The following is a 12086-nucleotide window of genomic DNA, read 5'->3' as shown; positions in this document are numbered from 1 at the left end:
GTCTTCTCCGCATCTGCATGTTAGCGGGAGAGCAGCATGGATAACCAGTGTTACAATCACCACCGTCATTTTAGTGTTGATGCTAGTTGCCAAGTATAGTTTACTTTTCTCTGGAGTTGAAATTTCTGACAGTATTTACATTTCATAGTGGTTTAATGTGTCACATATTTAATGTACCTTAATGCATTCATGGGAATTCTTCATAAATTTTAAGATTCTTTTGAAATTTTAGAATTTTGATTAGAAGGAAATTTTTGTCCCTTAAATTGGAATAATTTCTGCTGTATGAATATGTTGTGTAATTATCAAAATTCCTAAATTTATGTTTTTCTTTAGTTATGAGTTCATGGATTTATACCTGAGTACAAATTTCATCTTAAAAGTAAGATTATATCTGAGTGGAGGTATGACCTTTGACATTCAAACAGTCTTTTATAGATTAAATCAGCCAAATATTCAAAATTAATTCTATCCAATATCAATTAGTTCACCACAGTATTGACAATGAAATCCTACTTTCAAAACACCTGACTACATTGCAGGTGGGATTTCACAACAATATTTATACCAGTACCCTCAATGCTAAAGCCCCACAAAAAAGAGATGATGACTTTTTTGTCACACAGAGGACTGATAGCTACAGTTTAGCAAGATTTTGTGAAATCTAGAACAAATTTGCTTTTGATCTTTCCTGTGCCTAAAGGTCATGTTATTAATTATCCAGGCCAAGCCTTGAATATCCAAAATATTTGTCCATTTGGTAACCATAAAAATACTCAATTACCAGGTGAATTTAAAGTAGTGCACACCTTTCTGGAACTGAAAAAAAGTGGACCTTAACACATTTAAAGACCACGTATCTCAAATACAGATTATCTGTTAGTGTACTTTAAATTGCTAATTAGTTGATTTGCATTTAAATGGGAACCACATGTGAAGTTCAAGTTCAAAACATTTTCAGAGAACAGCAGCATTTTCTGAGATGTGAAGAATTTTAAAGCATGTTGCAAAGCTTACTTGAGCTGAAGTGGCCAGGGAGTAGGTGTTTTTGTACACTGCATAGTTGCATGCTGGTCAGACACATTCTGTAAATACTTTCAGTGAGGAAGAAAGATGGAAACAGTAATGCTTCCCATCCTGATCCATCCCCTAATATGTTTTCAAGCCAAATTCACCTCTCATGCAGTTCTTAAAGCATTAGGTTTTACCTGCCTCTGAGGCAGGTCTTCACAAGTTTGTCAGTGGTCTCCTATGGGCATTTGAACTCTTTCAGCCTGTACATGTGGGGTAGTTTTAACTCCTTAGTGGCATATACACTTTCTTCTAAATCCTCTTCGAGCTAAATAGATGTTAAATGGGAAACAACACTGCTCATGAACTTACTGGCAGTTCCAAATTTCCTATGTCTACTACATCCTTAAAAGTAACTGAACCTTTAATCCTAAGATTTATGTGGCTTTCCAGTAATAATGATGAGAAATCATACTTTATGGTAAAATTGGGGTGGTCTCCAGAACAAAAATCTAAAGGACAGATATGCCTTTGAACGTAAAAGCCCATAAATGGTTACTGCAAAGAATGGTTGCAGTTCTGGCAAGGGATAAATTGCAGTGAAATCAGGTCTCTCTGCAGATATCTGAAGTGCATAAATGATGAAGAAGGTATGAGTTCAGGGTGAGGGTTATGTTTTGGTCTACGTATGGAGGAAAAGAAATAAAATTGTGTGAAACTGTAGTTCCATCCATGTTCTCTCCTTTACAAGAAGGGCAAAATGGCAATTTAGGAGTAAAAACATATCAAAAGGGAAGAGTGTTTGAATCCTTCTCTATTGGCAGCAACGCTCTGAACATATGGTATGTCGAAGACAAGGTTCTTAAAAACTCAGAGAATGGATGACGACCATGAGCTGCTTACAGTAGAACATGTGCTTTCAGTAATGTTCAGTGATGAATAGAAGGAATTGCATTTGCAAATTATACCAAAGCCTGTTACCCCCCAGCTCTTTGGAAGACAGGACAAGAATTTAAAATTACTTTAACAAATAGCACAGACTATGAGAAAAATAAGGTGCAATTCAACAAATGCTGGGTTCTGTGCTTAAGTAAGAATAATCAACTGCACAAATCCAAGATAGGAAGCAGTTTGCCAGACAGAAGAGACTCAAGAGAAGACTGTAGTGGATTTGAATTTGTAGTGAATTTGACACGAGTGAACCTTTCTGAAGACAGGCTACAACAGTAGTTTTAATACTTTATGAATTCAGGACTCCTCTAAGTTTTCTGGTAGAGGCATGGAGCTCCTCAGAATTTGCATATGGATGCCTGGCTTTTTTTTAGTCGCTCTTCGGGAGTAAAAGCAGTTGCCTAAAGAAATCAATATGCTACTCCCTAAGTCTGCTGTGGATAGGATAAGAAATACGGGGCTTAAATATTATGAGGGATATTTCGGGTTTTATGTTCAAAAGGCATTTTCATTGTCAGGATAGTTAAATTGTGGCTGGGTATAAATGAGAGAAAATAAGGGTGATCTGCTAGCCATGTCAGGAGAAGTAAACCACTATGGACTGAACCTTAAATAGATTAGAGAGGTCAGACCAGAGCTGTCAACTCTGAGTTTTGTACTCAGTTCCTCCTAAACAAGCACCAAAACCTGTTTACAAACTGCATTCTCCCTAAAGCATACAATGAGTTTTCTGTTGGCAAGCGTCTGTGAAACTACTGATGAACTGTGTGCCTCAACCCCTGCTACTGCTTGGCTGCACGGGGAGTAAGAAGTAATATTCATAACAAGAGACAGGGTGATCTCTTGGTTAAGGACGATTTTGAAGAATTAGATTCCACCCTTGATTCTACCATGTGTTTTCTGTTAGTTGTTCACAAATGCAGACTTTAAAGAAGTGTTCTCTGACTGTTATTCACTTTCTGGGGACAAGACTTGCTAAAATACTGGTTTGTGTATTATATCTTATATAATTCTGAGTATTCTGGAAAATCACATCATAGGTGTTTGTAGCCAAGTGGATGGAGACTTCTTCGTTTCTCTTTCTATGCCTTAGTTACTCACTGGTAAAATGAGATAAGAATATATTCTCTTCATACCAGCAGTATGAAGATATTATACTAAATAATTTTTACTTAGGAAGGAAGGTGACAGAAAAGTCTATACGAGAACAGTCGCTTCTTTGTTTAGGTTAGCATAGTGTACCTGCTACAAAGGTATCAGCAGCTTGTTGTTTGTGAGAGAAGGAGTACTGAATGAGGACTGTTAGATCTGTACATTCACAAAGGAATAAGTGTATAAAACTTTCACAGGTAGTCATAAATCAATCATTGCCTGAATTAAAAATTAATAAGTGAAGATATTAAAGCTTTTTAACTCTAAACAAATAGATAAAAACTTAAGGGAAACAGTGTAGTACCAACATACCATAGTCTGCTTATAGGAATTTTTTATTTCAAGAGAAACCTGCTATCTCCTTATATGACACTTGGTGCAAGGTTATGTAGAAGTTCAGATATGACTGATGCAAGATACGGTGTTCACATGTTCCTGTAGAAAATGGGTATCGGAGAGCATGGGGTTTGTGTTAGCAACAAAGATGCTTATGCAGCTGTGAATGGGAATTGCTATAATGAATTGTGGGAGATGGGGAGAATAAACAAAGCAGAGCTTGCTCTGAGAGGAGCAGAACAGCATTCTTCATTGTCGCTGCATACTATAAGTATTTCTTCATCGTCTCTTCTTTGTTTTCTCCCCACCTTCAGCCATCTTTTCTCTTCCTAATTTCTCCTTTCTGTTTTCTTTTAGACAAAGAGACTGTAGTGCAGTAAGGAAGGGAGAAAGCTGATAGTAATAGTGGAGAGGAGGCAAGAGTTTGACTCTCACTTTCGGGGTGTAGGAAGCAAAAAACCTTAAAAGCTGTTTTTTATTTAGACTGACCTCAATCAATATGGCTTTGGTCACATTCATTTGTATTTTTGCTTCATGTCTGATGGTACTGTGAGGTCAAATCTGCTCTTGGAGCAAAGTGACTCATGACTTTTGTGGATCTGTTGAGTTGAAACTGTAACGGGACTATATATACACTACAAAAATATGTGGCATGTTGTAGTCTAGCGTACAGGTTATGAAGATTATGATAGGTGAAGATGTCTGATGGAGGATAATAATGTAAAGTAAGAGAGATATAAATTTGCATGTCACTCTTATAATCCTTTATGACAGAATAATCAGAATAAAGCAGTGTTATAAGTATCAATTAAGGAACATCAAATCAATGGGTATGTGACTCATGCTGATTTAAACAGGAGCTGATTGGAATAAATGGATTTAATATGTACTTTTATTCTTAGGCTATTCTGTCATACCTGGAGGAAGTAGCGTATGAATGAGGAAGACATTGACATCTCTGATAGGAAACTAATGGGAGACATTACATTAAAAAAAAAAAAAGTCAGGGTTTTGACTGGTTGTGAAATATGCTTTGTTAAATGTGAATTTGCCTGACTGTTTTTTATAGAATAGATTTATCTGCAGCATATTTATATAAATATCCACACAGATTGATATTTTATGTTGTATGAATTTTGAATGCCACTTAGATCTTCTTGGATTTTGATTCGGCTAGAAAATATACAAATTTTGTATCTTCATTTTTGTTTTTCTTTGTTTTATTTGGTGCTCTATTATGAAGTCCTTCTTCTCCTGGAAATAATAGCAAGATTTTAAATAGCACAGTCTTAAACTCTGGAAGAAAACCCTTGTAGGTACTTTGCCTGGTCTGTAATTAGACTTCTAAAGGACATAACATAACCTATATGTGCCAAATGTGTAAGTGTCTTGCCAAGGAGCGCCTGCTGAGATGCTTCATCCTACTGAAGTGCTCCAAATCCCACCTGGAATTTTCTATACAGAGGGAAAAAGGCTTGCATTTTGTAATTCCACATAGGTTCATTCCTCTTTCAGTTGTAGTGCTGTGAAGATAAGGAAGACAGCATGGCTGGTTAAACTTCACTGCAAAGTTATGCTATTTTTGGTCATTCATTTTCTGCTTTATGATTTTTCTACAATGCTGCATATTAACCAAAATAGTTTCTAACTCTGTCCTTACTGTCAAGTGACCATGAGTAAAAGGATGCTGGAAGGTAGAACTTGTTTTCTGAGCATTATAGTTTCATGTTCTGGAACTGACTTCTTATAAGACTACTGGATACAAAAAATCTTAAAGACCATTTTCTTACTTTTTTTTTTTAATGAAGATTGGATTTCTGAACGGAAATAGCATGTGGGGGCATATGGGATTGAAGGGACTATTTTCAGTTGCTTAGGAGTTTTTTTAATGTTCTGTTTTGTTATCTATCCCTACATTTGTAGAGGCATTTAATGTTTTACTGGTGAACAGATGCATTCCCCAGACAGACCTAATTGCTTCCATTTTATGAAATAAAGCTTGATTTTTCCTCCACGCATACTACACCGTGTTTTAAGCAATGTAGGAGCAAGGGGAATTTTCCTGGATGAGTAAGAGAGGAATTTGATCCACCCTGAAATGCAGCTGTATCACTTTTCTTTTTGTTTGTGGTTAATGTGAAAAGCTACTTGGTTTGTTGCTGCTGCTCTAAGTGTTCTGTAATTGATGTTTTCATCTTCTTACTTTGTCTCACATTAACCTTACCATTATAGGGAAAAAAAAAAAAAAGCTGCGCAGTGGACACCTGACACTTTCTTTAAGAGAAAGGGACTAGAAAGTTTCCGCCTCTTAGTCATAGCAGTGACTGTGGCTTCTGTGATAATATGTCTCTCATCACCTCCCTGCTTGGACTCAAGAGGAGCTTTTTCCCATTCATTCAAACTGGAGGAAAGGCTATAGTTGGAAATGCCTTTCTTACCCATCCAAAGGAATCTTAACAGGTGACAGAGAACTGCCAGACAGGGGCCATCCTCCATCAGGGGTTTAGAAAAGGTCACATTTTGAAGTGAAGAGAACCCCTGAGGGCTGTGTTGAGAGACCTTGTCCACAGCAAAAACAGGGGATTGTATCCAACATTGTTGGCTCAGTTTGGCGTGTCCCAACTGCAGTGGTCTGTAATATCCCATCACCTGTGGGTGGGGTTTGATGGCTGGGTTTGGTAGCCTGTGGTGGACCTGTCCTATGTGGTTTTGCTATATGACATTAACCCCTTTAATACTGCAGTTTATGTCTGTTTCCTGCAAGTAAAGAGGGAACATGTAACCCATCTGTGCTGTGTCTCATGTATTAAAAGTAGGGCCTGGTGCTTGAAATCCGTCTTACGCTCTGTATGTCATTTATCCATCTGCCTCTCAAATTGTTTGTGAAAATTTGTCATAACCTACAACCTGCTATTCTTGTATATACCATGTTATTTATATTTATACTTCTGAAGCCTAAGTTTAATTTTTACCTGTTTTTTTCAAATGAAATGGATCACCACACTACTAACCTCACTACAGCCTCTTCCACCCTCTATACACAGTCCAACTTATTTTATGTACTTGCTTTGTGTGCTCAGAAGAATAACTGTGGCTGAAATGAAGCAGAAAAAAAAACCTTTCTAAAAATCCTGTTAATCCAATGAGAATTAAGATAGTGTGATGGTTGTGCTGTCATACGTGACCTGCAAATCAAAGATCTTCCCGCATGGTCAGTGTTTAAAGCTTATAAACTAAGGAATTGCTCTTACATTGTGTTGAAAATTGAATTTTTTAGCTAGCTTTAATTATATTTTTGTTATATGTAAAAATCAAACCATGTGAAGAGAATTCAGAAAAAATATGTAGTCTCAGAGAGGTAGCATCTCTTTTCCTTCTGCAGGCCTGGTTTCTAAAATAGTTTCATTAAATCATGATAGTGTTTGCTGAAAGGAGAATTTCTTGCATTTTTAAAAGCTTTGAAATACATTTTCAGTTTGTAATGTAAGACCTCTCATGTCAGGTGCACCTGCTTGATTTGCATGTGAATTCTGAACAATTCTTGTTTTATGTGACACTTCTGAAATGTCTGTCTGTTTTTTTTTTTCTTTTTAATTCTCAAGCTCACTATTTGGATAAGATAGTGAAAGGTACTGTATATTTGCTCTTTGATGACATGCCTGTACTTACATATATTTTTTTATATATAAATATATAGTTAAAACCATACTAGTGTGGGCAAAAGAATCTTCTCTTACATACATTCCATGGATTATATATATAACTCATATGGCTTTCAACTCATCTCAAATTAAAATTTTACTTCTGTTATATGGTAACACTTTATCAGTAGTTATACATTTATATACAAACTATATACATGTATTAGATTTTATCTGAACCAATAACTGAAGATAGTATTCATTTGCTGTTTGGAGCTTTTGTTGTTGTTGTTAGTTTTGTCATTGGACCTCTACCTTTAAAACCCTAAATATTTAGGAAACAAAGCAAAGCAATACTCGTCACAGTACAAGTGTCATTAGTTCTAAAGAACAGATTAATTATAGAGATGTGTGTGTTTGTATACAGACAGATCAATAAAATACCCAAGGCTAATAAGCTTTTGATTATCTGAATGTAGAAAATCTATAGGAAATTATGACTTGTATTTTCTATGAGTCTAGAACAATCTTTTATAGTCTGTGCAACATTTTCAGTTAAGAGGTTCAAGGATGCAAAAACCTAACATGAAACAGCAAAGATTCTTGTATCTTCAGTTACGGTGAAAAATTGTTTTAGAAAAATGTTTAAAATATTCCTACCCCTCTTTCCCTGAGTATCTTTCTCTATTCCTTGTGGGTTTTTTTACACTAGAATATGGCAATATTGATGGCAATATCCAGGCTTTCACACAATAAGTCTTGAGTGTACCCAGTTGACTCCTAAAATGCTCTGTCAGTATTTCAATTATATATGTAAGTGTTCCATAAATCAATTAGAAGAATATTAAGAAAAAAATAGATCTCAGTACATTAACAAATACTATTAGCAGCTGCAGTCTGAAAAAGTAAGAAGAGTAGCAAAATTAATTTCAGCCTGGTATGATGGCACAATATCCATAACTGTAGCATCCCTGTTTTCCTGATTCTCTCCCTTCTGAGAGTGATTTGACAAGAGTTAAGCACCCTTTATAACTTTTTTTCTGGGCATGTTTGTAATTTGGAGCTACATGGTTGAAAGGAGTCGGTAAATTCAAAAATCTTTAAAAGAAAAAAAAGTAGACTATTACTTCTGAAAGACTGCTCTACAGTCAACTGAAGTTAACCAAAATGGAACAATAAGTTAGTTCACAAAGATAGTTGTTCAAAAAGTGAAGAATTGTTTACCCAGTTACATAGGGCTTTTGGATAAAAGTTTACAGAAAATTGTTGTGTCCAGAAAAACCTGATTTGTAGCCACTTTCTCATAAGATACTTAGTGCCACATCTGTACTTGCTTCTGTCAGTGTCTTATCATAGTCATAGACAAGGAACACCAAAATTACATATTTATAGTGTTGTCATCCTCATATAGATCATGTTGGCTGCATGCCAGATTTCATCACTAGGAAGTGACAGATACTGTTTTTTAATGCAATGTTAGACTGAAAACAATTATCGATTTTGGATATATTAAATTATGTTAATTGTTTCCCAAATTTTCCCTCCTTGGCCATAAAAGCAGACAAGATAGGATATAAAGGTAACAGCACAAAAGCCTTAGGGAGATTGTCACAAAAAATCACTCTCTGCTATCTGTCTTGAAGCACGTCACTACCGTGTTTTTGTTCAGTCTATCAATGTTTATTGTGGTCCTTATGGTATTTCATTTTGTCCGTCCTAAGTAATCAAATACGCACAGCTATTACATTTAGTTGGAAATCCTGTTGGTCCTGTCCCATCCGTATGCAGCCTGAATCCTAATGTTTGTTAGAATAGATGCTAAGCTGCTTCACTATTTCCTGGGCTTTGCTTATTCTGTGAAAAGGAATGTACTTTTGGCATAAAGTATAGTCATTAAAACTGGCCTATACTTTGTGCAATTATTTAACGCACTGTAATTTCACATGAATACACGGCAACTCTGAGACCAGATAAAGTTAACATTCTCTTTTATTATGTGCCTAAAATCATACCTATTTTCCTACTTAAGAATTTGGAGGGATTTGTTCATAGTAACAGGGAGCTTAAACATTTGTGCCAGTAAGTAACCACAATTGCATAGAGCAAATAATAATTACTCTATGAGCACAGAAAAATGTACCATTTTACACAGCTGTGTTTGCACTATGCACTCATCATCTCTTGTTAGTTTGCCAAAAAAAAAAAATTAAAAAGAAACCAAACTTAATTTTGTCTGGCCTGCAGGTATTTAGAGGATTGGTGCATTTATTTCCTGCTTGTACAGGTAAGTGGTGTCTCAAGTGTCAGGCCAATCAAAGATGCCACTTAGTTAAGAATTACATTCCCCAGGTAATGTTGCTGTTCCACTCCATGTGCAATTACAGTATTTGTGCTGTTCCTAAGGCCTGTTCCCAGTAAGTGTCCCTTGTTTGTATTTTTTTTCTTTTTATGTTATTACAATATTTAAATTACTTGTGATTGTTCTTCTTTGTCTTTTTCAACAGAGGGCTGCCCTGGCTTGTGCAACAGCAATGGGAGGTGCACGCTGGACCAAAATGGTTGGCACTGTGTCTGCCAGCCCGGATGGAGGGGAGCGGGTTGTGACGTAGCCATGGAAACTCTCTGCACTGACAGTAAGGACAATGAAGGAGGTAAGATATACCAACTGGATCTTTAACTGTGGGGAGAACATGTTGAAGAACAGAGATTTTACAGTCAGGTGATTAAATACTGCCGTGAGAACCACACGCACGTTTTACCAGCTTCTGTACCTGTAAGGATACACTGCGGTATCCAGTGCTTTTATATGGCATATCAGCAAAGCCTTACAAGCTGCATATGACAGGTGAGATATGTACTTAGAAAAAGTTGGGTGTCACCTTAGTTTCCCTGCAGTGTTCTTTTATGCTGAAATAAAACACAGTCTTAACTCGGTGAACTGTTGTGGAGGGGGAAAAAAAAAGGAGTTCATAATTTCAGTGACCTCACAAGGAAGTTTTCCCAAGAGAAAAGGCTGAACCAGGAGTTTACATTTTGACCCATGATACTATTGCCCGAAACAACTGGTTGCCCACTCCACAGAGAGTCGTTTTTTTGACTTACTTTTCCACTTACTTTTCCAGTCTGTCATTCAGGTGGCAGGTAACAATCTGCAGGGAGATGCAGGCAGGGCTGCTGACTTAAGGAATCAATCTGCAATTATTGCTGTAGGTTAGCGAAGCTAGAGAGGCTGTGACTTTGGCATGACTCCAGAATCACATTTAAAAAAAAAAACCACAAAAACAAGATTAAATGTGGATGCAGTAAAATATTAGATCAGCATAATGCTTTTATTGTCTGTCTTTCTTCCCCTTCTCATCAGTTCGTTTTGCTTAACACCTTCAGATTCAGAGCAGAGATAAAAACTCCATTAGGGCCTCTGGATGATGATAAAGTCATCTGTGACTTTGTCTTTCTGTTTTAGACTGCATATGCCTTTGCAATTGCTGGTTGGCTCTTTGCTCTCATATCCTGACTGCAGCTGGGATCTTAGACATCACAAACCATAAATAACACCAGCATTTACTTCCTAAAGAAAATAAATACCACTCTTAAAACTGTGCTCCTGTTTATTGCTGTACACATCTTTTGAATTGTAATCCTTGTCTGTTACACATGACATATTTTGAGTCAGTTTTGCACATTTTGGGACCTAAAGAGCCTGGCACAGATTCTGTGCAGAGATGTGCTGTTTGGGGAATTGAGTTCTTGTGGGCCGGGGAATTATGGAGATACGGAAGAAAGAGAAACCTGCAAACATGAAAAGAGACAAAGCAAGGAAGAGGGGAAACTATGTGGAAGCATAAACAACTTGGAGTTAAAAAAAAAAAGATCATGTAGGGAAAAAAATGGGAAAAAACATTGAAAGCTGAGTAATAGACTCAAACAGATTCGGTAATTGTTTAAGATCATAGAATGATGTGACATACCAAGGAAAGAGTCAAGAGGAGGTAATGGGGAAGGAGGAGAAAGAGGAGCAAGGTAAACAGGAATGCTGTAAATGAAACAAGGGAAAAGAAACTGCTACTTAAGACTGAAAATAATAATAGATTTTGTGAGGAAAGGGGGAAAAGGAATGAGGAATTGGAGCAGAACAATCTAAGAGGATGACTTAAAGTTCAAGAAAAAAGAACAATATTGGGGGGGGGAACTAATGCTGATATTTTGTTACTTTTTTTCTTGTTTTTTTCATTATTTCCTTTACAGATATCATTATGCAGCTATGCATGAGGAAGGGGTTGGCCAAACATTTGTTTTGCCATGGTTGGCCTGCCATGATAATTGTATTTGTCCATGGCATTTCTCTAATTTATATGCTTTGATACAGAGCATATTCACTTCAGTCTTCGACTGTGGATGAGGAAAAGGGTTAAAATGTAACTATTAAATCAAATTAAAAATGGAAACATACCTAACAAAACTGGGAAAAGAAAGTCTTTGAAACCTACCTGGAGAGAGAGGTGTTTCTTCCCTTTGCAAAAGTACCTGCAATCAGCCCACTAATCTCTGGGCAAGCCATTAAAATTTCAGACAGCTACAGGGAATGGCGTAGGGATTCTTCTGGTGTATTTGTTTATTGTGGGAGATTAGGTTATCTCAGCACTTATGCTGAATTTATAGCTTGACTGCGGGTAGTGTGATCTACATCTCACTAGGCTCAGTGGTTTTATAATTAAAGTTATCTCAGTTGTTACCTATTTATTATGCTGTGGTTAATGTTTATGCTTTATCCTACACTGGATAAAATACATTTCATATATAATACGAGTACAGTTCATTAATAAAAGTGTCTGCTGTTCCTTTGATTCCTAGCTTTTTCTGGGACTGATTGTTCAAACTCTCTGAACATGAGCATCCCAGGGACCTCAGTGGGAATACTCTCCATAGGAAATCCTAGTGGCATCAAGGCATAGATTATTTTCCCTTCTAGAAACTGTTGGTATATGACAGGATGTT

The 12086-nt window shown here is 36.6% G+C and overlaps 1 protein-coding gene across 18 annotated transcripts in view; it reads left to right on the top strand.

Annotated features, from left to right (window-relative positions):
* TENM3 (teneurin transmembrane protein 3) overlaps positions 1-12086 on the top strand; it is a 1309047-nt gene that overhangs the window by 1235469 nt on the left and 61492 nt on the right. For 16 of the 18 annotated variants that reach the window (XM_032684675.1, XM_032684679.1, XM_032684674.1 and 13 more), the window contains 3 exons: positions 7053-7079; positions 8650-8670; positions 9596-9742. In XM_032684675.1, coding sequence (XP_032540566.1) covers positions 7053-7079; positions 8650-8670; positions 9596-9742 — 195 coding nt within the window. The remainder of the gene's footprint in view (positions 1-7052; positions 7080-8649; positions 8671-9595; positions 9743-12086) is intronic. The other 2 variants (XM_032684680.1, XM_032684682.1) reach the window with 2 other exon arrangements.

This window comes from Chiroxiphia lanceolata, chromosome 4, assembly GCF_009829145.1.
Source record: "Chiroxiphia lanceolata isolate bChiLan1 chromosome 4, bChiLan1.pri, whole genome shotgun sequence".
Taxonomy (NCBI): Eukaryota; Metazoa; Chordata; class Aves; order Passeriformes; family Pipridae; genus Chiroxiphia; species Chiroxiphia lanceolata.
Note: the sequence above shows the minus strand (reverse complement) of the source record. Positions and strands in the feature narration are given on the sequence as shown.